Genomic DNA, 26,789 nt, shown 5'->3' with positions numbered 1-26,789 from the left:
CATTGAATATCATATTTACTGTTTACATAACTAGATATTAATGGATCCTGCAAATGCGGATTTCTTGGGATAGGCTGGATGTCTTACTGTGTTTTGCTCCTAGTAAAGAATGAAAAACCATAAAAGAAGTCTGTTAGCTCATGCAAATGAAATACTGAACTAAATGCCTAATGTAAGCAAAGAAAATGAAAGTAAAAGGCAAAGTCACATTATAGCTCAGGCATTTATGATCTGCCTTGAATTAAATGCTTGTTCTTTATGTGAGCAGGTAGGAAAAGATGCACATGGAATGTTGATCAGAGATTGTCTAGCTTCTTATGGAGTTCATTTGGACTATCTCAACACTGTATCAGTCTCTACTGGACATGCTGTTGTTATGCTGCAGCCTAGTGGTCAAAACTCCATTATTATTGTTGGTGGTGCCAATGTTTCCTGGCCAAGGCTAGAAGGTGGTATGGGTCGCCTTTCCACAAATGCTCAACATCAAATACGCCGAGCTGGAGCAATTCTTTTGCAGAGAGAAATTCCTGATAGTGTGAATATTGAAGTTGCAAAGGTAACTATTATTTTAAATAAAGTCTTTCTCTGTATTGTGTTTAAATTAGCCTTTCTGACAAGGACATACTGGAGCCAATGGTTCTGGCACATGCTGATAATTAGGGTGAAATATGTTTCCAAAGCAAATATCTGAATTTCAATACTGGAACCAATGGTAACTGTTAAGACAATAACTTAACCAAGCAATGTGGTAATGCTTGAGGTAAAGGTGTGCAAAAGATGTTATTCTAAAGTTGTAAGCTGAAATGAGACAGATGCAATCCACATAGCCGAGAAAAGGCAAATGCTTTCATGCGTTAAAAACATTCTCTCAGATCTGGAGTACATGTGAACTTTTGAGTATTTCCATCTGGCCTTCTTGTGAAAATGTAATTCTCTGATTTTGAAAAATGAAAAAAAATTGTAGACTGCATAGCTGAGATAAATATATAACATTGAATTAATTTCTACAAGATAATTTATATCGCAATAGTTTGTATGTCAATGTAAGCTAATTCTCTTTTTAGTCTGCTCCGTCCGACTAAACGTTTTTCTGTTTTTTGTAGAAATTCAATAAAAAATGAAAACTGATCATATTGCCTTAATCCTTTAAAAGAAAAATAGCCAACATATGATAATATGACTTTAAATGCATTGCTTTGAAACTAAAAATATAGTCACTATCTATTTCTCTCTCTATTGGAACTTCTCCATATTTTTAGTTACTTGCATTGATTTCCATAACATTGACACAGATAACTAACTTTAGTTTTGTCAATGTTATGGAGAAGCTCCAACTTAGAGGGAAATAAATATTGAGTATATTTGTAGTTTCAAAGAAATGCATTTAAAGTCATATTATCATATATTGGCTATTTTTTTAAAACAGATCAAGGCAATATGACCAGTCATTGTTTTTCGCTAAATTTTTGTGAAATACAGAATCAGATTCAGGCTTGGCAAAAACTAAGCAAGCTGATTTTGACTTGGACTTCACTTGTTGGAAAACTCAACAAAACGTCAGCAAATGTTAAAAATCATTGAAAAATTGGAACCTTAGGAAAATACTCATACAATCCATCTCATGCCAAAACAAGTTCAGTAATAATTGAAGAAAGCCATAGTGAAAGTTGAACTTTAAACACAACTTCAAATACAAGAGAAAAAATCACTCTGATATGCTTAAAATAGTTTCTTATGCACAAGAAATGAATTAAGAAATCCTTGTGGATGTGTTTAAGTATAAAAGTGAAAAACCACATGGAAAAATCACACAGTTTCAGAGGAGCCACTCTTTCCAAAATTAGTTACAATATACTGGACTGTATGCTGGATTGTGTGTGCCAAATAAGAAATTTCAACCATTTTATTTGCACAAGAGGTAGCATCATTGTCTTGAACAATGCTTTTGTTTCTAGTTGTATGGTTCGAGCCTCTTCCTCACCCTTTTCTACAAGATTTTCATTTTGATCAACATGATCACCATGCATGGTCCTTTATAAATGTGTCTGTCGTCTTCAGTGATCTGCTTTGATGTGGCATGATACTCGAACACTATGGAGGCTAATTCTTCATCTGTAGCTAAATGATTCTTGTGGTAGAGGCAGTAGATGTAAAGCTCAAAAATAAGGTCAGTAATGATAATAATCTTTTCTTTGAAAACCTTTGGAATGTATGTGCTCAAACATACTCCAGCTGCACTTACAACTTGAAATGCTGCACAGTTGGCTCAACACTACAAGGGGAATTCTCAAAAGATTGGGCACTTCAGCACAATTGTTTTCCCACTATGCCTTTGCAATGATAAAATAAGAATATTTTAGATCAACTAAAAGAAATTCAAAATTCAATAACAAAGAAGGAAAATATTTAAATTGAAAATCAATGTTTCAAATAATGCAAGTTTTGTAAGGTCTACAAGTGGTTCTTGTTGACTTGCACATTTCTTGACAAAATAGATCTCTTAATGCATTTTTGCAGATCTAATCTTGAATATGATCTTTAAATGCGGTCTTCGCCTCTAAGGCAAGTAGATACCTCCCATAACCTCTATATCAACCTTAAGCTCTAAAGAAATTAGAAGGTTAGATGGAGGAAGTATGCACAAGGATGAAGTGGCCCTATCTTGCTTTGGTATATGATATCCCAAACGAGCCGTACATTTCCACCACATCACTATAGAAATATCCATTATGCTCTTTAGATTGGTCCACCCTCTCATAAATATAGTAGAAGAGGATCAATTTTAAAGAGTATAATGAATTAAAATTTAATGAGATCAATAAGATCAATGTATACAAGTTTACAAAAGAAGTTTACATTAAAAAAGTAAGATAGAAAATGGAAACATCCAAGCATCTATGAGAAATATGTAAACAACAAAAGTGACCACTAAAATAGAAACAAATTAGCTAGGAGAATATACATATATTTTTCTAATACCCTCCCTTAATGGTCAATCTGTCAGGTACACTAGGAAGCCCCATGAACTTAGACAAACTTATTTGGAAGGAGGCACTTGGTGAGAATATTCGTAGTCTTCTGTGGGAACATATTGCGAATCTAGGGATCCATCTTCAACCAATTGATAGATGAAGTGATAATGGATGTCAATATGCTTGGTTCACTCATGGAAGACTGGATTTTCGACAAGTTTGAGTACCCCTTGATTGTCGCAAAAAATGTGTAAAGGGCTTGCGTAAGACATATGGATGTCGAAAAGCATTCTTTGAAGCCAAATTACTTGACAAATTACTTTTACTGTTCCTTGATATTCAGTTTCCATCGAGGAAAGAGACACAAGTTGCTACTTCCTAATCGGTCCAAGTGATAGCAGCTGTGCCCAAACTAAATACATAACCAGGAGTGGACTTTTTTCTATCAACAAAGCCTCCCCATCTGAGTTTGTGTAACAGGTGTGTCAGGGATCTTTGGCTCATCAACAGAGGATAACAAAGTCTTGAGTGGCCTTGATATAGTGGAGGATGCGCTTTGTTGTAGCCCAATGATCTGAAGTAGGAGCTGTCATGAAGTGAGGTAACTCATTGCAAATACGAGATTAGGTCTAATGGCAGTGAGATAGATCAAACTACCCACTAGTTACTTGAATGCAAGTTCATTCTCAACAGAAGAACTAGAATTGCTTGGCGATTTCAGACCAATTTCCATAGGTGTAGGTGCTTGTTTACAATTCTACATTTTGAATTTCTCAAGCAGTGCTCGTGCATATCTAGACTAAGAGATGAAAATGCCATGTGCTTGCTGCCAAACGTTGACACCTAGGCAATAGTGTAGAAGCCAAAGGTCGGTCATGTCAAAAGACTAGCATAAATTTTGTTTGATTTCTTGAATCAAAGCTGCCAATTTGCCAATGATGATCAGATCATCATCATAAATAACTAGAAGGATGATGTCACCACCAGTAATCTTGACATATAGATTCAAATTAGGACTCCTTTGGAAACTACAATATGTGAGATACTTATTAATTTTTGTGTAGCATGTTTGAGGCCATCGAGTTCTTTCACCAATATGAGTACCTAGTATTTGTTATAAAAAACCTTGAATAGAGGAGGCTGCGACCTCTTCCTGTAACTCACTATTCAACAAGGCTCTCTTCACATTCATTTGATGGACCTTTTGACCACATTGAACTTCCATGGCTAGGACTAATTTGATGGTGCTCATCTTCGTTGTTAGAGCAACAATTTCCTCATAATTAATTCTTTTATGTTGAGAGAAACCTTTGAAAACAAGATGAGCCTTGTACTTATTGAAAGTATCATCAACCTTGTATTTGACTTTGTAGGCCAATTTGCATTCAATGATTTTCTTTCTTAAAGAAAGATCTCACAGAACCCAAGTGTTATTTTTCAATAGACTATGATGCACAAGCTTCATCGCTTCTTCCCACTCAGGCATTCCTTTTGTCTTTGTGTATGTTTGAGGCTCATGCACACTATGAATGTTGGCTATGAGAACAAAATGTACAAATCAAAAGGTTTGCTCTTCTTTTGAGCAGCTCTACCCTCGATGAGCTCATCATTATGAAGATCCCCAATTGTCTTAGCCCACCATTTCGGCAGGAGAGTAGAAGTGGCAACATCAGAAGTAGGAGGTGCAACAATATCATCATCATCAAACAAAAGATTAGATGAATACCAAGAAAAATTAGGTGGTGGAGAGGGAGGAACATGAACAAGACCAACTGGAACCCTCCCATCAGGTGGACCTAATGGAAGACGAACACCCAAGTCTTGAGCTTTGAGACATTGGCCTCAAAATCCATAATTGAAGAGAGAGCTGAAATGACCCTCATTCCTTGTCAAAGACCACATCACAACTAAACACTAGACAATTAGTCTTGATATCAACCAATCTGCAGGCCTTATTGTAGCTGATTAGCTTGAGTTTCCGGCTCTGGGTGTCTATCTTTGTGCATTTAGCATTAGGGATCCAGACAGAAGTAGTGGATCCAATAACTTTGAGATGGCTGATTCTGAGCTTATGGCTTGACCATCCCTCTTTCGGAGTTTGCTCCTCTTTCGGAGTTTGCTTCTTGACAACCACTATAGTTGAAACACCTGTGTTCAAGCATAGGCCAAACCATTTTGGCGATTGTGTAGTTTCTATACTCAACAACACCGTTTTGTTAAGAGGTCTTGTTACATCCCAAATTTTGACCTAATTTAAATTTATTTATAGCTGTTGAATCAAATGGATTTTCTTTCATAATCATGTGAAAAGGGTACTTAAATATAATTTGTTGTATTCATTATGTTAACTATTTAATGATGATGGTTGTTATCCATTGTTTGTCATATGATGATTAGCAGTTGCTTGGTTTCAGAATTATGATTAATAATTAAATTCCTTATCTACATTAAATGTTATTTTGGATTTATCATGGAACTTGTTATTATCATGTAAAATGTTTCACGAGTGATTGCAGGAGAAGATGAAGGGTAGAAGCATTGCAAAACAGGATCAACGGAATGGGATACTAGCTTAGTCCAATTATTGGGTTGACAGTAATGACTTTTAACTGTCTTGGTAAGGACCTAGCGACTTGAACATCAGGTTACAATCGATGAACCCGCATGAGCTATTAAATAAACATTTAAAAATATTAATAATTTTAATTACAAATAATGCGTACCTCTAATGGTTTTTGATTGACTTTTCCACCACATCATTATAACGTATATTTATGTACGTGCATATAGACATAGAAATAAATGTGACACCATAATATTATTTTTATACAAGATTTTATCTAGAACGTACATTTAAATACATGTACAAGAAGATAAACTAATCTTCTAAATAAAACATGTATTTAGATATACTTAATAATAGATACGACCTTGGATAAAATAAATAATATGATGCCACCTCATTAATACATCTATGTGCAAGTAGATAAATATATTGTAAATTATCCTTGATTTATAACCTTCAAATCTTTTTCCATATTTATTCAATTTCTTGCTAGAAATCGAAATGCACTTTTGGCATATTATATTGGCGTTCAAGAAGCCAAGTCTTTTCTTTATAAGGTATGGATTCTTGGAAGCCATAAGTTTTATCGAATACCTCTTTAAATTATGGAAGCCGTGAAGACCAAGACGATATATACCTTTGCATTATTTCTTATGGTGGATTCCTTTGAGATCTTTTTCTTCATTCTTTCCCTGCATAACAATTTTGCCACGAAAACTTCTCTTTCGTTATATATTTTTCCTTACTGAAGCACATGAATAGTAATTGCACTAAGATTACATCCAGAGTTTTTGTGAAAGGGGGCTGACTGATAGTGTCCAACCAAGACTCAATTATATTTCCAAATTTTTTGCCCCATATCCCAATGATTATAATATGTTTTATTTTCCGATACTATTGCATTTTGAAATTACAACAGTAAGATACAATTCCAGAATATGTTGGAAATCATCTTTGTTTAAATATCATTGGTTAGATCCTCTTTAGGACAGAACTGTTTATGATGAGTCAAAACCAAGTATCCATGACATGATATCATATCTTTATTATGCCGTTGAATGTCAAAATCAAATGGAATTTATTGTGCAAATCTTAAAGTTATATTTCTCAAATCACATAAATGTGTTAAGCTGGAAATATATAATATTCTTATATCAGTTGAGGATCAATAGAAAGAGCTGGTTGCTCTGAGATTCAAACACTTGGGACTCACTCGATTGTATAGCTAAGGAAAAGGTGAAGAGGTGAGATAGAAATCTGCATTAACAAGAAATAAAAATCAGACATGACATAAAAATTCTAAATTATTTGAAAAAGAAAATCATTTAATAGCTCATGCATGTTCATGCTTATTGTTCCCTTGTTGTCAAGTCGAGTGGCGGTGATCGGGTAATTGTATCCATCCAAAAACTTTGGCCAAGGTCGTTAAAGACATGTTTGCCATCTATGATCACTTGATGTCAGTAGTGCCAGTTATTCAGACATGGCCATCCATAACTATGTGGACATTTTAGACATCAGAATGCTCAGGTGGTTGGACTAAAAGTATCTTAAGCCTGATCTCGGGGTAGGGAGGGCTTTTCTATTCAATAGATTGTGTGGGGATGAATATGGTCTGAGGTTGGGAGGTTAAGCCTAAGTCAATGCTTCTCCTCTTACCGAAAGCTGAGGCTTGCACAACCAATTAAAGGCTCACCAGTTTCTTCTCATATGTTGGTCTATCTATTTCATGTTATGCATTTACTTTACTTGTATGCAAGGAAAGATAGTAAATCGTTATTTCAGTGGATCATTAATATAGTTATTTCAGTTGATTGTTATTACAATTGTTTCAGTTGATCGTTATTATAGTTATTATTATTACAATAATAGATAAGATGTCTATTATTAGTTAATGGTTATCTTGTAAATATCTTTAGCTTTAGTTTGCTTTCGTTTTTTGCTTTCTCTGGAATAGAATGTTTCTATTCTTTACGATCGTTTCCTAAGGAAACATCGTCTCTTCCTTTTGTATAAATTGACCTTTCGGTCTCTGTTATTAATAAGCAAGTATTTACCAATTACCTCGTAATATGGTATCAGAGCTAAATACTTAAACTTTTTCGGAAAAATTTATAATTTCTTCTTGAAATTATTTGTTTAAATTTTTCCAAAATTATTTCAGTTAAATTCTCCAAAACCCACCTAGGGTTTTCTGCTTGGAGAAATTCCCGAATTACGGGTCTGCAAATTGCATGAAAATCGTGGTCGTTTTGTACCATTCTTAGCTGGTATCTAAAAATCGCGATTTCTTTTGCCTAACATCTTCTGCAAATCGCGTTTTTTTATTGGTATTTTTTACCACAAATTGTCTGGTCCTTCAGACTCACGGCTCTGTGTTTGGTGAAAATCGTGGCTTCTCTCTTCAGCAAGCTCACGTGGTATCAGTCGCGGCTTTGCGTTTTTTTTTTACAAACCTTTGCAAATCCGCCATCATTTGGAGGTCACACTCTGTCTTGCAACGTCTCAGTCTCTAATCATTTGCTGGGAAGTAGATTCGACCATTTTTCATCAAGAAATTTGAAGTTTTTTCAAGCTTTTTTCAGCTAGGGCCGTTTTTTTTCGAAACCCTAATTTTTGGGGTCGAAAAAATTTTTGTTTGTAGATTCTTGGTGGGTTTTTCAAGAGCTCAATTGGGTTGTTATCCGTTTTTTCTGGGTGCCTCGATTTTTGAGCCAGCGGATTCAGAAAATGACAGCAGATTCCTTTTGGGTTTTTCAAGCTCTCTTCTGGGTCATTCTCTGATTCTTCTGGGTCTTCCGTATTTTTGCCTCGAAGAACGTGCCTTCACAGATTTTCACAGTTTTTCATTGAAAAACGTGCCATGGCATCTCTGACAAATATTCTGCTCGAGCATAATTCCAAATTCAATGGTCGCAATTATGGAACCTGGAAGCAGCGCATCATCGCAATCTTCGAATATCGAAACACCGATCAACTTGTTCTGGGTGTTAAGCAGCGTCCGACTTCTCCGGGTCCTGATCAAGATACATGGGATCTGAACAATCGAGAGGCAGTAATGCTTTTCAAACTCTCCGTAGCTGATGACCAGCTTTCTCAGATTCCATCCGGCAAGACAGCAGCCGAAATCTGGACACATCTCAAAGGTCTTCATGAGACTTCCGACAAGAGCAGAGCCTTCTTTTTGAAAAACACTCTGTTTTCTATTGTCATGGATGAGCGCACCTCGCTCCAGGCACACCTGAATCGGATTCAGGAAATCCGTGATCAGTTACTTGCCATCGGTCGCAAGATGGAGGAAGAGGATATTGTGGTAATCACTCTTCGGAGTTTACCAAATTCCTATGAGCATTTTATCGAGACTCTCAACATCACATCTACTGGTGTTGATCTAAAGTTCACTGATCTCTGCACCCTACTACTTCAGCAAGATCGGTGGAAACAACAGTTCGGTAGCAGCTCCAGTTCCACCTCCATTGAGCAAGCCTTTGCTGCGAAATCCTTTCAGAAGGATAAGGGCAAGTTTCAGCAATCATCTCAGCAGAAGTCTTCTGCTCCAGCATCCAATGGTACCAAAAAGAAGAACATTCAATGCAACTATTGCCACAAGTATGGTCACATGAAGGTTGCATGTCGGAAACGCTTAGCTGCCCAGTCTAAGCAATCAGGTTCGCAACCCAAAGTGAACAGTGCAGAGCACACTGAGCAGGCAGAATCTGCCTTTTACGCCTTCATGGCTAAAAGACCCGCAGATCATGTGCAGTCATCTGCCTGGTACATTGATTCAGGTGCGTCTCGACATTTCACTCACCGCAGAGACTGGTTTATTGACTACCAGCCTTATTCAGATTCTGTTATCTTTGGTGGTGGAGAAGAGTACACGGTTGTTGGTAAAGGCAACATTCAAATTCAGTCTGTTGGGAGGAAGCTCATATTCCTTGATGTGTACTACGTTCCAGGGATGGAACTAAATCTACTCTCGGTCAGTTAGTTGCTGCGACATTCTCCACACTTGGCAGTCACCTTCAGTTCACATCAGTGCACCATCACTGATCGGGTGACTAAGTCTACTATTGCAGTTGGTCTTGAGGATCATGGTCTTTTCAGACTTACTGATTCTGGTGATTCGCAGGACTTAGCTATGGCTGCTCGGCGATCTTCCATCAGCACACTTTGGCATCAGCGATATGGGCACTTAAATGTGCATTATCTCTCACAACTTGCTCGGGATGAGCTTGTTCTTGGTTTGCCAGAGATTCAAACCCAACACCTTGGAGTTTGTGACGCATGTCAGGCTGGGAAGCAACATCGTACACCTTTCCCCAGTGGCGATTCTTGGCGAGCTTCTCAAGTACTTCAACTTGTTCATGCTAATATCTGCGGCCCTATGGCCACTCCTTCTGTTCTTGGGTACAAGTATTTTCTGTTGTTTGTAGATGATTTCAGTAGAAAAATGTGGGTGTATTTCCTTAAAAAGAAATCCGATGCATTTATTGTATTTCAGAAGTTTAAACCCTTAGTTGAAAAAGAGTCTGGGAAATCTATTATTACTCTTAGATCAGACAATGGGGGGGAATTTTGTTCTAATGTTTTCTCCAGCTTCTTGAATACACATGGCATCCAACGCCAGTTCACCACACCCCACACGCCACAACAGAACAGTGTAGTTAAACGTCGGAACAGGACAATCACCGAGATGGCTCGTTCCATGCTCGAACACAGACATGTTCCGAAGCATTTTTGGGCAGAAGCAGTTAACACTGCAGTTTATCTGTTGAACCGGTCACCCACAGTGGCGGTCAAAGGTAAAACTCCGGAAGAGGCCTGGTCAGGTCGCAAGCCCAGAATCAGTCACCTGAAGGTTTTTGGCTCTCTTGCTTTTGTTTGGATCCCTGATGCTTCACGCACCAAGTTGGATGCCAAGAGTCAGAAACTGATGCTTGCTGGATATAGCAGTCTTCACAAAGCCTACCGCCTTATTGATGTTGAGACATCTCGTCTCATATACAGCCGCGATGTAGTCTTTGATGAGCAGCGAGGACCATTCATGCCTGTTTCTCCTGTTCCTGATCCAGCAGACCAGCCTGTGCAGGTTCATGATTTGGGAGTTCGGCTTCCATTAGGTCCACCTGATGGGAGGGCTCCAGTAGCTCCTACAACTCCAGTCCTGCCAGTGATACTTGTACAGCCACCTCCGACTTCTCCTGCAGGATCACCTCGTTTGAAGATGCTTCACCTGAGTTTGATCCAGATTCTTCTGATCAGGATCTTGCCGATCAAGCATCTCCTAGTACTACTGTTGGTCATTCTCCTCTCCGGCCTAAGTGGTGGGCTAAGACACTTGCTGATCTTCATGATGATGAGCTCATTGATGGGAGAACTACTTGGAAAAAGAGCAAAACTATAGATTCTGTTAACTTCGCTCTTATGGCCAACATTCACAGCGTGTTTGAACCTCAAACATATTCCGAGGCTAAAGGAATTCCAGAGTGGGAACAGGCCATGCAATCTGAACACCAGAGCCTGCTGAAGAACAACACTTGGGTCCTTTCTGATCTTCCCCCAGGGAAGAAACCCATTAGCTGCAAATGGGTCTACAAAATCAAATACAAATCAGATGGTACTTTGGATAAGTACAAAGCTCGTTTAGTGGCAAAGGGCTTTTCTCAGCGTCAGGGCATTGATTATGAGGAGACCTTCGCTCCTACTGCAAAGATGAGCACCATCAGATTAGTCCTAGCCATGGCAGCACAGTTTGGCTGGAAGGTCCATCAGATGGACGTAAAGAGTGCTTTCTTGAATGGTGATCTCCATGAAGAGGTCTACATGACGCAGCCTCCTGGTTTCAAGGTTGCTGGTAAAGACCATCAGGTTCTCAGATTGGTAAAAGCTCTCTATGGTTTGAAGCAGGCCCCTCGGGCATGGTACATCAAGATTGATACGTACCTCAATGATCAAGGCTTCAAGAGGAGTTCTTCAGATTCAAATCTGTACATCAAGACTACTGACAGTGACATCATCCTTCTGGTTATCTATGTGGATGATCTTATCATCACTGGCAGTTCGGCATCTTTGATTCAAGGAATCAAACAACACTTATGCCAGTCTTTTGATATGACTGACCTTGGGCTCATGCATTATTGCTTAGGTGTTGAAGTTTGGTAACAGTCTTCTGGTATATTCATCTCTCAGTCCAAATATGCCAGGGCCTTGTTAGACAAATTCCGAATGCAGGATTGCAAACCTGCATCTACACCTATGGAGAAAGGTCTCAAGTTATTAGCCAAGTCTGATTCTCCTTCCGTTGATGATACTACGTATAGGCAACTAGCAGGCAGCCTCATCTACCTATCTGCTACTAGGCCTGATATCAGCTTCGCAGTCAACTATATTTCACGCTTTATGACAGCTCCTAAGGCTGATCATTGGATGGCAGCAAAGCGTGTGTTTCGTTATGTGAAGGGCACTTCTGATTATGGACTTCTGTATTCTTGGAGTTCTAATCCTAAACTCAGTGGGTTCACAAATTTAGATTGGGCAGGCTCTGTTGATGATAAAAAGTCAACATCTGGATATGTGCTCAGTTTGGGATCCGGTGCAGTCACATGGACCAACAAGAAGCAGCAGGCAGTTTCTCTCTCTTCTACAGAGGGACTGTTAAGGCAGGATGTGAAGTTGTCTGGCTTCGTCGGATGCTTGGGGATATGCAGATGTCACCAGCAGGACCGACTACTCTGTTTGTTGATAACGAAGGCGTTATCAAGTTAGCACGGAATCCAGTCTTCCATGAACGAACCAAGCATGTGGATGTTCATTGTCATTACATACGACAGCTGGTTGAAGACGAGACTATAGATCTGCAGTATGTTCCTACCTCAGATCAGACTGCAGACATTCTCACCAAGCCTCTTGGTCCTGATAAGTTTGTCAAATTCACAGGACAGCTTGGTGTGTTAGATAGATTAACCATTAAGGGAGGGTATTACAATAATAGATAAGACGTCTATTATTAGTGAATGGTTATCTTGTAAATATCTTTAGCTTTAGTTTGCTTTCGTTTTTTGCTTTCTCTGGAATAGAATGTTTCTATTCTTTACGATCGTTTCCTAAGGAAACATCGTCTCTTCCTTTTGTATAAATTGACCTTTCGGTCTCTGTTATTAATAAGCAAGTATTTACCAATTACCTCGTAATAATTATTACAACTATTTCACTTATCATTATTATAGTTATTTTAGTTGAACGTTATTACAATTATTTCAGTTTGGTTTTGTTATCTCAATTAATCGTTAGTAGTTAAAATCATTTAATGTCTCATGAAAAGGAATTCAAGATATTTTGTTTCAATAATTAGTTGAGGAAAACTCTTTTTAGATCTCCTTTATTTTGTTATGAAAATCTGTTTGTTAAATATGGTATCAGAGCACTGGGTTCAACATTGAGCCTAGGGCACATTACTTTCTAGTAAACTTGAAAATTCTTAGAATAAATGTACAAGATGCAAGTACGTAAAACACCTTGCAAGAAGGCATGACATCCCATCTTCTTGTACCTGATTAAGAATATGCGAAACTACAATTACACTTGCTGTTCCAAGCCTCAAGACAATGAAACTTTAAAATAGGCCTTGCAACGAATGAAGAAGGAAAGAGTCAGGTGGACTCTTGCTAGTAAAACAACATATAGAAACAAACTAATTCAAAACTGGAATGCTCACTAGGCCAATTCTCTTATGCACTTTCATATATCTTGGATGGTGTGGGATATGTACAAATCTGAAACTAAACTGAATGCTGAAAAACAAAATTTAGATTCCATAATGTAAATATCCTCAGTAGAAGAAATTTTTGTAAATAAAGGCTGCTATAAATGCAACATAGAAGTATTAAAGTTGATTAAATAAATTGGTTTATTCATGTGTTATATCCACTCACAAACTCTTTAAATTTTTTGAAGGCATGCTTATATATACGCACACACACACACATATGTGTATATATATATGTGTGTGTGTGTGTGTATATGTGTGTATACACACACACACACACACATATACACACATATATATATACAACAAATTGACATAAGAATCTTGCAATTTCCAGGTTAAACTAGTAGACAAACAAAATAAGCAGCGATGAGAATGTTGCAGGTCATGACATAGTCCATGAAAATAACCCACAATCATCCATTGATTTATTACTTAAGATTTTGCAAGAAACACAACTTAAGTTGGATAATATGGAAAAAAGAATGAATGAGATAGCAGCCCAGATGGGGGCAGAACCAAGAGGAAATGCAATCCTCGCCTGCTCCCAGAACAGAAACAAAAGTCTCTGAACACAACAAGAAAACCTCTCAAGCTTCACCCACCCAAACTGAGAAAAAAAAAAACAAGAAATAATGAGTGACTTGTTCGCAAATATTAAAAAGATCAAACCACCCAAATTTGCTGGTTCTGAATTCGGAGAGAATGTAGAGGCTTGGTTAACCAAAATGGAACAGTACTTTGAAATTAGGAACTTTTCACCTCAAAAGCAGTTTGGGAAATATATCACTTTACTGGAGAAGTAGCTACATGGTGGGAAAACACCAAGGCTAAACTAAACATTAAAACTATTGAGATTACCTGGGAAAAATTTGTAACCATTTTTAGGAGCCATTGGTTACCCCAAACCTTTTATGACCAAAAGTTGTTGGATTTTCAAAATCTTAAGCAAAGAGATATGACTGTACATAAGTACTAGGAGAAATTCACCCGATTACTGAAGTATATACCACCATACCAACAAGATAGGAACCTCAAGGTGAGGAAATTCATTATGGGACTGAATAATAGAATAGGAGGGGTAGTTGATGTGCTCACTCTTCGAACCAGGGAAGAAGCTCTAGAAAAGACTGTCTGATAGGAATATAAAATCAAGAGATGATTCCATCCGAGATAATAAAAGAAAATCAAACTAGAATACAAAAAGTACAGATACTGGATTTTAAAAGAAATAGTTTAAGGATTATAAATTTAGCAAACTAGAAACAAAAGGGAACGGAATCAAGGATTCTAAAAGTAATTTCAATACAAATAAGAGTAACAAGGGTAGTGAAAAGAAGGGGCAATAAATGCCGTGTTAAGATCAATACCAATCAGTCACACTGACCACCTCTTCCACAACAGCAACATGTTTATCAGCAAAGGATCCACGCAGCCCTTGACAATGACAAGTAGAACAACAAATAAGCTCGATCGAAACTCCGGGTAAGATCTACGGAAACCTTGTTACCATCTTAATTGATAATGGAGCTTTTGAATGTTTTATATCACCTAAATTATTAAGTAGGTTTCCAAAGAGATCTAGTTTTATGGCAAAACCATGGACAGTTGAGTATGCAAACCAGTTAAGGGCTAAGGTAGAGCAGTGTCTATTTGAGGTTCAGGTTGATTTTCCAAATTTCTCCACTGAATTGAATTTATATGTGGCACCACTTGGGTCTTACGACATTATTATAGGCATTAATTGGCTCAACGAGCATAAGGCCAAGGTTGACTATCTTGCTAAAATTGTAGATTGTTTGGATGACCAAGGCAAACCGGTAAACATAAAAGGGGTTATACATGAAATTGAATCAAAATAAATATCCGCCATGCAACTTAAGAAATGTGGAAGAAAAGGTTGTGAGATCTTTGTAGTAAGGATTGAAGATTTGAGTGTTGCTCCACATGAAATGAAGGAAAATTTGAAGGATACCTTCGAAAGGAAGTACCCTTATCTAAAGAAATATTAGGATGTATTTCTTGAGGAACTTCCTGGGTTACCTCCATCACGAGTTTTTGACTTCACTATAGAATTAACACCAGGAGTAGAACCAATTTCCGGGGCCCCTTATAGGATGACAACAACAGAATTAATGGAGTTGAAATTACAGTTGCAGGATATGCTAGATAAGAAATTGATCCACCCTAGTGTTTCACCATGGGGAGTTCCAGTATTGTTTGTTAGGAGATGGAACTATGAGATTATGCATAGATTATAGAATGCTCAATAAGGTTACTATCAAGAATCGATATCCACTTCCTAGAGTTGACAACTTCTTTGATCAAATGAAAGGTGCTACAGTAATTTCAAAGATTGATTTGAGGTCAGGATATCACCAACTTCGTATTAAGGATGAAGATATTCACAAAGTGCATTCAGAACTAGGTATGGGCATTATTAATTCACAATGTTACCTTTTGGGTTAACCAATGCATCGGAAACTTTTATGAATTTGATAAATAGCATATTTCAAGATTGTTTAGATAAATTTGTATTGGTTTTTATAGACAATATCCTAATTTATACGAAAAATGAGAAGGAACATCAAGAGCTTCTAGAAAAGGTTTTGCAAAGATTAAGAGAACATAAATTATACGGAAAATTGTCTAAGTGTGCTTCCTATCAAAAGGAAATCAAGTATATAGGACATATTATATCAGCTCAGGGAATGGCTATAGATCCGTCAAAAATCAAGGTAATTAAGGAATGGCCTATACCTAAAAATGTGACAGAAGTCAGAAGTTTCATGAGATTGGCAAGGTTTCTATAGGAAGTTTGTCAGAAATTTTTTCCAAGATAGCTTATCTGATCACATCACTCTAGAGAAAGGGAAGGAAGTTTGTATGGACTGAAAAATGTCAATCAGCTTTTGAATGTTTGAAAGAAAATTTAACTACTGCACCCATATTAAGAGTACTCAATCCACAAAAGAAATTTGTAGTCATAATGGATCCATCAGGGAAAGGAGTTGGAGGAGTAGTAATGCAAGATGAATAGGTAATTGCATATGAGTCAAGGAAGTTAAAGAATTACGAGTAGAATTATGCCCCTCATGATCTAGAATTAGCAACTATAGTACATGCCTTCCAAATGTGGAGACATTACTTGATTGGGAAATTGTTTGATTTTCGATCCGATCATCACAGCCTAAAGTACATTTTTACCCAACCCAACCTTAATGCTAGACAAAGGAGATGGCTGGAATTTCTAACAGACTATGAGTTTGACATTAATTACATCAAGGACAATGAAAACAAAATGGCAGATGCCTTAAGCAGAAGGAAACACATTTCCGCAGTGGCTATTATAAATTTCAAATTAAAAGATCAAATTTTACAATATCTAGAGCATGATGAATTTATGTAGAGATCAACCAAGCTCTCATCAGAGATCAATAGGATCCCAAGTATTCATAATTTAGGATAGAGGAGGATGGATTGTTAAGATATCATGATAGGATTTATATACCGAACAAAATTGAACTTCGAAGAATGATTCTGGAAGAATCTCATTCAACTCCATATTCTAGACACCCTACAGTGACTAAAATGCTGTCCGATATAAAACCTCTATTTTTAGAAATGAATGAAAAGGGAAATTACAAAATTTGTGGCAGGATGCTTGGAATGCCAAAGAGTAAAAGCAAAGCATCGTTACCCAGCTGGCCTTTTGCACCCAAATGAGATACCAGAATGGAAATGATAGATAATATCCATGGATTTTGTACAAGGGTTACCTACGACACGAAATAGACACAACACCATTCTAGTAGTAGTAGATAGATTGACAAAAGTTGCTCATTTTATACCAGGAATTCTAATCGATGGAGCACCAGAAATCGCTCATAAATTCATAAAGGAGATTTTCAGATTACATGGAGTTCTAGAGAAAATTATCTCAGATAGGAATGCTAGGATAACTTCTAGATTTTGGCGATCATTATTTTCAGCATTGGGGACTAAGTTGAACATCAGTTCAGCTTATCATCTAGAGATTGATGGTCAAACAAAAAGAGTAAACCAAGTTTCAGAAGATCTTTTAAGAGTTTACTGTATGGATCGGCAATACTTGTGGGAAACGTATTTACCCTTGGTAGAATTTGCTTATAACAATTCTTATCAATCCACCATTAAAATGGCCCCCTTTGAGGCTCTATATGGCTGCAAATGTAGAACCCTTGTGAGCTGGAATCGATTGGAGGATAGAATTATTGTTGGACCCAAAATGCTTAAGGAAATGGAAGAATAAGTAACCCAAATTCATTAGAGATTGAAAGAAGTCAATGATAGATAGAAAAGTTATGCAGATGCAAAAAGAACACTTAGAAAATTCTCAGTTGGAGAAAAGGTGCTATTAAGAGTAAAACCTCATAAGAGTACCATCGAGTTTGGTAAGAATGCCAAGTTGGCCCCAAGGTATGTGGGACCTTTTGAAATATTGGAAATTATGAACCTAGTAGCCTACAAAATTTCCCTACCACCAGCTCTTGCAAGGATGCATGATGTCTTCCATGTGTCATACCTTAAGAAATACATCACTCATCATGATCATATAATTGATTAGAACTTATTACGGGTACGAGAACCAGGGGTGGTGGAAATAGAAACACTCAGAATACTTGAGGTGCATAAGCTACGCTTACGAAATCGAGATGTGACTCAATGCAAGGTCTAGTTGGATCAGTATGCAGAGGATAATGCTACTTGGGAAGATTATCACGAAATCTTCCAAAAATACCCTCATCTTTTCTCCAGGGCTAGAGCCTGAACTTTTACTTTTTAGTTTTTTTCATTAATATAATGGTCTGAATAGATATTAATTTTAAGTTTTGTTGTGACATTCATCGGGGACGATGAAAAACTTAAGGTGGAGGGTATGTTACATCCCAAATTTTGACCTAATTTAAATTTATTTATAGCTGTTGAATTTAGTGGATTTTCTTTCATGATCATGTGAAAAGGGTAGTTAAATATATTTGTTGTATTCATTATGTTAACTGTTTAATGATGACGGTCGTTATCCATTGTTTGTCATATGATGATTCCTTAAATTATGCTTGGTTTCGAAATTATGATTAATAATTAAATTCCTTATCTACATTAAATGTTATTTTGGATTTATCATGGAACTTGTTATTATTGTGGAAAATGTTGCATAGGTGAATTGCAGGAGAAGATGAAGGGGAGAAGCATTGCTAAACAGGATCAATGGAATGGGATACTTGCTTAGTCCAATTATCGGGTTGACAGGTATGACCTTTAATTGTCTTGGTAAGGACCTAGCGACTTGAACATTAGGATACAATTGATGGACCTGCATGGGCTATTAAATAAACATTTAAAAATATTAATTATTTTAATTAAAAATAATGCGTACCTCTAATGGTTTTTGAGTGACTTTTCCACCACATCATTATAACATATATTTATGTACATGCACATAGATATAAAAATAAAGGTGACACCATAATATTATTTTTATACAAGATTTTATTTAGAACGTACATTTAAATACATGTACAAGAAGATAAAATAATCTTCCAAATAAAACATTTATTTAGATATACTTAGTAATAGATATGACCTTGGATAAAATAATAATATGATGCCGTCTCATAATACATCTACATGGAAGTATAGAAATATATTGTAAATTATCCTTGATTTATAACCTTCAAATCTTTTTCCATATTTATTCAATTTCTTTCTAGAGACCGAAATGCACTTTTGGCATATTATATTGGTGTTCAAGAAGCCAAGTCTTTTCTTTATAAGTTACGGCTTCTTGGAAGCCATAAGGTTTATCGAATACCTCTTTAAATTATGGAAGCCGTGAGAGACCAAGACGATATATACCTCTGCATTATTTCTTACGGTGGATTCCTTTGAGATCTTTTTCTTCATTCTTTCCTTGCATAACAATTCTGCCACAATAACTTCTCTTTCATTATATATTTTTCCTTACCGAAGCACATGATTAGTAATCGCACTAAGACTGCATCCAAAGTTCTTCCGTGAAAGGGGACTGATTGATAGCGTCCAGCCAAGACTCAATTATATTTCCAAATTTTACTAGGTTATGTGGTTGCCCCATATCCTAATGATTATAATATGTTTTATTTTCCGATACTACTGCATTTTGAAATTACAGCAGTAAGATACAGTTCCAGAATATGTTGAAAATCATCTTTGTTTATATATCATCGGTTAGACCCTCTTTAGGATAAAACTATTTATGATGAGTCAAAACCAAGTATCCATGACATGATATCATATCTTTATTATGCCGTTGAATGTTAGAATCAAATGGTATTTGTTCCACAAGTCTTGAAGTTATATTTCTCAAATCATAGAAATGTGATAAGCTGGAAACATATAATATTCTTATATCAGTTGAAGATCAACATAAAGAGCTGGTTGCTCTGAGATTCAAACATCTAGGACTCACCTGGCTGTATAGCCAAGGAAGAGGTGAAGAGGTGAGATAGAAATCTGCATTAACAAGAAATAAAAATCAGACATGACATACAAATTCTAAATTATTTGAAAAAGGAAAATCATTTAATAGTTCATGCATGTTGATACTTATTGTTCTCCTGTTGTCAAGTCGAGCGGTGGTGATCGGGTAATTGTACCCATCCGAAAACCTTGGCCAAGGTCGTTAAAGGCATGTTTGTCATCTATGATCACTTGATGTCAGTAGTGCCAGTTATTTAGACATGTCCGTCCATAACTGTGCGGACATTTTAGACACTGGAATGCTTAGGTGGCTGGACTAAAAGTATCCTAAGCCCAATCTCGGGGTAGGGAGGGCCTTTCTATTCAATAGATTATGTGAGGATGAATATGGTCCGAGGTTGGGAGGTTAAGCCTAAGTCAATGCTTCTCCTCTTATCGAAAGCTGAGGTTTGCACAACCAATTAAAGACTCACCAGTTTCTTCTCGTATGTTCTTCTATCTATTTCATGTTATGCATTTACTTTACTTGTATGCAAGGAAAGATAGTAAATCGTTATTTCAGTTGATCATTTTTACAGTTATTTTAGTTGATCATTATTACAGTTATTTCAGTTGAAAATTATTACAATTATTTTAGTTAATCATTATTACAATTATTTTAGTTGAACGTTATTTCAGTTTGGTTTTGTTATCTCAGTTAATCGTTAGTAGTTAAAATTAGTTAATGTGTCATAAAAAGGAATTCAATATATTTTATTTCAATAATTAGTTGAGGAAAACTCTTTCTAGATCTCCTTTATTTTGTTATGAAAATCTGTTTGTTACAGATGTAGGGTGTTGTTAATTGACACTTTATGCCATGTTTTTAGAAGTGGGAGAAGGTAGAGCAACAAGATTCACCCCCATTGTCAGTTCTAAGAGTAATAATATGTTGACTACTCTTTTTTTGCAAATGATTTGAACTTTTGAAACAAAAAATAAACCTGATTTTTGATGAAGGAAAAATACCAACAATGTACTATCTTATTGAAGTTTACTCCAATAGGGTTACAAATGTATTCACATACGTTTTACTTTTGTCCATCCTCTGATTTAGTCTAATCCCTCTCTAGTATGCCAATGTCATCTAGCATTAGAGCAAAGCAACATGTTCAACAAGGAGCACAAAAAATGCTGGAGATATCTCTCCACTCATAACCTACCCACAACAACATATTATGGTGTATTGTTGGTGACCATTTGTATTGCATTTTGCTCCTCCACTTCCAATATTCTAAAGACTGCACAAATAACCTACACTTTTAGTCTTGACTCTTAAATAAAGAGTGCGCCGACTTCAAGATGATTGTACCTCTTGACGATACTGAAAAATTCAATAATGTCCCTTTTTCTAATATCAATCCATTCATTCTCTAAACAATTTGCTACTAATCAATAATCTTTGTATGTCAGCACAATTGTCAAAAATGGTCTTTGAAGATCATTTGTAGGTGTTCTGATTTTATGACCAGCGACAACAATTGCATCAATGAATCCTTTCCAATTAAAGAAGGTTATATCTAGAGATAGATATATAGACAGATCAAGAGACAAATAGATAGAAAATGAGCTTAAAAAATAAAAATGTTGCATCGCTGCTTTGAAGGGATTGTTTTAAAAATACCAAATTCATGAACTGCACTCCTTGCCATCATGTGTTTGTCCTTGTTCCAACTTGTGTTTTCAATGATGGTTGGGAACTAGGTGTATTATTTGGGATGATTCAACTCCTAGAATTACATTCTCTAGGTCAAATGCTACTATAACTTGATCCATTTGTGAATATTGAAGTAGAAGACAATTATTTGTTGATTTTTCCTCATTCTTTTGTTGTTTTCTTCTGAGACTTCAATTGCTCTTCCCTCACAACCTTCGCGTCCACATATTTACACAATGAAACATCATGTCAAAGTTGCAAGCAAGGTGGTATTTGAGTTAGTTAGCTTTCTATAAACATTGGTGTATTAGGGCTGACTTGACACTTGTATAAATTTTAAACTAAAAAATACTCCATGTCACCTCCCTTTACTTTTATTTTTGCATTTTAAATTTCTTTCCTTACAATCAGGTTGGCCCTCCTCAGCCATGGCTTTTCCTTGGTTGAAAACTATATTTATAAGGTGTACTGCACAACACAAAACGCAATTCAAACTTGCACATTCTGAAACAGATTCTGTTCTGACTTTTCATACATCTGCTCTTGTGTTTCTGATTTTCGCACCTCTTTATTTTTGCATTCTCCAAATTTTAGTCAAAATATTGATAATTTCCTTGGGTGGGATTTAGACATGAAGCTGGAAGTGAACAGTTTCCTTGGGTGCATTTCATTAGGTAAGCTGGAAATGAGTAAATGCTAGGTAGGATTCCATTTGGGAGCTGGAAATGAGCAAATGCTATGTCAGAATTCCCAACAGAAGCTGGAAAGAGCAAATGTTAGGTCAGAATTCCTAATGGGAGTTGGAAATGAGCAAATGCTAGGTCAAAGTTTCTAATGGGAGCTGGAAATGATGTTGAACCTTTTTTTCTCACTTGCAATTTGTTTAGATATTGTATGGTCATTCAAGAATTTCACTTCTTCATTCAGTGATCCTTTATATGTTTAAGTTTTTCCTTATTATCCTTTGAAATTCATCTTATAAATCAGAAACTTCATCTTCATTCAAAGATCCCTTTTCATTTTCAGTTCCAAACTACTTTGAACTTTCAAGTTTCATCTTACACCTCTTGGGCAGAATTACACCTAGGAGCTGGAAATGGATTGCAAGGATCGGCAGAATTTCTATTAGGAGCTGGAAATGCACTCGCGACTTTGGAAATTTCTTGCAAAGTCGATGTGAATTGCAAGGCATTTGGGGTAATTTTGTGTTCCTTGCTCCTAAAATCTCCGTGTTCACCTCATTTTGGATCAAATTTTTAATTACCTCAAAAGTCATGTTTTGTTCCCAGAATAATAATGCTTCTATTCCTCCATTTCTCACATTCATTCAACACATATTTATATACAAGTGTTATCACCTAAACTGTAGGAAAACTAGTACAACCTCCTAGAACATCTTCTCTACCCAGACAAGAAGTTCTAACATCTTATATTTTATAAATTCCTGTACAACCAAAAATAATAAATAATAAATATATTTTTTCTCACATGCTATTCTAACTAGCAAACCATAAACAACTTAAAAACCACTATTGCATTATCCCTAAATACTAGCTACGAGAGTAGGAATGATGTTATATTCCCAAAACATACTGGTTAATCTGATTTGAGCTAGTTGCATTAAAATAGAACCAAGTCCCCTTTCTGGAACACGAACTTGTGATTTTTAAGGAAAACAGTCGAGAGTAGTCATACATCCTAAGGTAGCAATAAGGTTTTCAATTTCATCTAAAAGATTATGTAAGTTAGATCATAGCTTTGAAAGTTTCCACATGCATAATAAAGATAGTAACATGGATAGAATAAAAATTGTTTATGTAGATGATACAGTCGGAGGTACTAATTTTATGTGCGAGTGTTGATAAATTGAAAGAGGTTCAAAAGAAGGTTTAAATCCATGAAAGTCTACTTTTTTTTTTGTCGTCTTGATACTTTAGACATTGTCTTCATATATTATGAACAAACTTCTCATCTTAGTGAACCGTTGTTAGGGGAAAATCATATGTCCAAATTAGCCTTTACTCTTCTGGTAGTTAAATCAATTGAAGACAAACACGCTATGTTGTACCATTTAAAGGTAGAATCTCTACTTGCAAAAGAAATGAGATTTAATGAAAAGTGGTATTATTAAGGAATCAAAAAACATGGAGAAGAGGTAGAAGAGATCTCTACTCTATTGCATGCACAATCAAGATTTGAAGACAAAGGACTTGGGGGTAATGCCTTGCAAGAAGTTCTTTTTCAAATGGATGTTGGTCTTCAGGTGAAATGCAAGATCAAAAGAAGTAGAGGAAAGTCAACTTAAGCAAGGCTTGATGTATTTTCAGATCCAAACCATTGTTGAGCTTCATGTACTTGTATTTATTTATCTGAGATATTGGATAAGGATTCTTATTCTGCTTATCTCTTTTATACTAGTCTAGTGATTGAAAAGCAATGCTCAATCTGCCAAATTGCAGATCCAAACCATCAAAGGTGTGTTATAATGATCTCATGGCAAATTTTCTGAAATGTCTCTACTGGGACTGCTATCAAAAATGTTGTGTGACTGCTCAAACAAATTAACTGATTGTCTCCCAAAAAGATTTTGATATCAGTGGTGACCCTGTTGAAAATTGTAGCTGCGATAGAGATCTTTATCTCTGATTTTATCAGAGAATTTTTTTTGTTATGACTGTTATGGTCATCTTCAGCTGAAAGAGATATTTGCAATCATATTTAAATTATTATTTTATCTAAAAGGACATGTGTCATACGTCATGCATATGCAAATATGAAGTGTTGAATATGTGGAAATATGAAGGGTCTTATTTTTGGGACTCAAGAGACCTTCGTGTGATAGGTGAAGAGTCGTATGCAATCTATTTATATGATGGCTTGTTATATTGTAAATCAATCAAGTGGAAGCCTATGTACTTGAACTTTTATGATCAATATAATGAATTTTTGTTGTGTGGCTGGGTTTTTCCCTTCATTCCAGGAGGGTTTTCCCATGGTAATTCTGGTAGTTATTGTTTCAGTTTTTGGCTCTTTCTTATTGCTGTTTATCTTCATTGATTTTTGTGCTCAAAACTTAACAGACCCTAGAACATTATTTTGCATTGATATTTAATTTCTATTACAACTGCTAATAGAAAATTCCAACTGAAAGGAAAACGTAACAGACTGGAAATGGATTGTTCCTTCAGTAGCAAATTCAAATGAATTAACTCCTAACTTTCTTAAGGTGACGTCCTAACATGCAAGAAGTAATGTGATAGAAGAGACTTGGATGTTCTTCTTGGTGTTGAGTTCTCTAGTGTGAGGAGACAGCTAAGGAATCTAGACAAGGAGATAAGTATTCTGTTTTGATCATAATTCTATTTTATGACAATACTATGTTTGCATTTGTATAACTCTGATTAATTTCTGATTATGAAGCTTTGAAGGTTTAGCAGTAACAGGGTTATCTGTCCATATATATATTCCTACCTTTGTGGATTTCATGGCAATGATGATCTAGCATCATCTCTGTTGAACCTTCATGGAAGTTTATTTTTGCATGCATAATAGTTTACTATTCTGTAGTAGTTCTTTCATCCCCCTATGTTATCTCTAGGTTGATGGGAAGTTAAGTGTCAACATGACGGGAAGGTAATATACTTTTACTTCAAACTTCTTGAATTTTTGTTTTTTGTATTCTGATCTCGGGCAGGTAATATACTTTTACTTCAAACTTCTTGAATTTTTGTTTTTTGTATTCTGATCTCAGTAGATGAACTGCACTTATTCAAATATCTTGTATATTTGAATCTTTATATTTCATGTGCATGCAAAGTTTCATTGAAATATAGGTTCGCTTCATCATAATAAGGGGCTTTGGTATGTTCTGTGAGAGAATCTTATTATCACAAGATGTTGATGTCTGTTGTAAGAACATCCATAAGAGGTTTTAATATTCAGTGTTGTCAATCATGATCACATCATGTGTATACTAACTTGAACTTGTGCAAGCGCTTGTGATTAGATTGGCAGGTAGATCATGTTTAAAAAGAGATTATATAGCTTCAGAGGGAGATTGCGTGATAGAGGGAGATGTCAACCCCTTTGCAAGTTTATGCAATAGTCAACCATCTTATTGTGATGATTAAAGTTGTACCTACTGAGAGGGAGACACCATTATTAAAGTTGTCCTTGTTAAGAGGAAGTCTATGTTAAGAGAAAATCTCAATTATTAATGCATTCTTCTCTGGGATAAGTTCCTTGTTCCACCCTCTGCAACTAGGTATGGTGAATCACCCTTTGCGAATAGGCATGGTGGATATGCATTCTACTCTGGGAGAAGTTTGAGGTGAAAGCCCTTGTTCCACCCTTTGCAAGTAGGTATGGTGAATCACCCTTTGCCAGTAGGCATGGTGGATTATGCATTCTTCTCTAGGAGAAGTTTTCAAATAAATGTCTTTGTTCTACCCTCTGCAAGCAGGTACAGTGAAAGTCATAAGTGTGACTACATTCTATGTGCTTATGAAATAACCATGGTGGATTATGTTATGCTGAGATAACATATGTGGATTTATCATCTTTGATTGTAGGTATGTGTGCATGCTTGAGTAAAGATCTCTCTGTTGCTAAGAGGGAGTGTTGACGATGGTAGTTGCGACAAAGATCTTTATCTCTGATTTTATCAGAGAGAAATTTGTTTGTAATGACTGTTATTGTCATCTTCAACTGAAAGAGATTTGCGATCATATTTAAGTTATAATTTTATGTAAAAATACATGTGTCATACGTCATGCGTATGAAAATATGAAGTGTTGAATATGTGGAAATATGGTCTTATTTTTGCGACTCAAGAGACCTTCGTGTGATAGGTGAAGAGTCTTATGCAATCTATTTATATGATTGCTTGGTATATTGTAAATCAATCAAGTGGAAACCTATGTACTTGAACTTTTATGATCAATATAATGATATTTTGTTGTGTGGTTGGGTTTTTCCCTTCATTCTAGGAGGGTTTTCCCATGGTAATTCTGGTGGTTATTGTTTTAGTTTTTGGCTCTTTCTTATTGCTGTTTATCTTCATTGATTTTTGTGCTGAAAACTTAACAGACCCAAGAACATTATTTTGCACTGATATTTAATTTCTATTACAATTGCTAACAAAAAATTCCAACTGAAAGGAAAATGTAACAGACTGGAAATGGATTGTTCCTTCAGTAGCAAATTCAAATGAATTAACTTCTAACTCCCTTAAGGTGACGTCCTAACATGCAAGAAGTAATGTGATAGAAGAGACCTAGAAGTGAT

General features: G+C 36.1%; 1 protein-coding gene across 1 annotated transcript in view; it reads left to right on the top strand.

The window, feature by feature from the left end:
• LOC149577526 (ribokinase-like) overlaps nucleotides 1-26,789 on the top strand; it is a 55,641-nt gene that overhangs the window by 12,894 nt on the left and 15,958 nt on the right. Inside the window, exon 2 of the mRNA XM_089824192.1 lies at nucleotides 269-556. Within this exon, the coding sequence (XP_089680318.1) occupies nucleotides 269-556 (288 nt within the window). The remainder of the gene's footprint in view (nucleotides 1-268; nucleotides 557-26,789) is intronic.

The sequence above is a fragment of the Cupressus sempervirens genome, chromosome 1, assembly GCF_028749045.1.
Source record: "Cupressus sempervirens isolate cs-2001-9-10 chromosome 1, ASM2874904v1, whole genome shotgun sequence".
NCBI classification, from domain to species: domain Eukaryota; kingdom Viridiplantae; phylum Streptophyta; class Pinopsida; order Cupressales; family Cupressaceae; genus Cupressus; species Cupressus sempervirens.
This window is presented reverse-complemented; position numbering and strand designations above follow the sequence as displayed.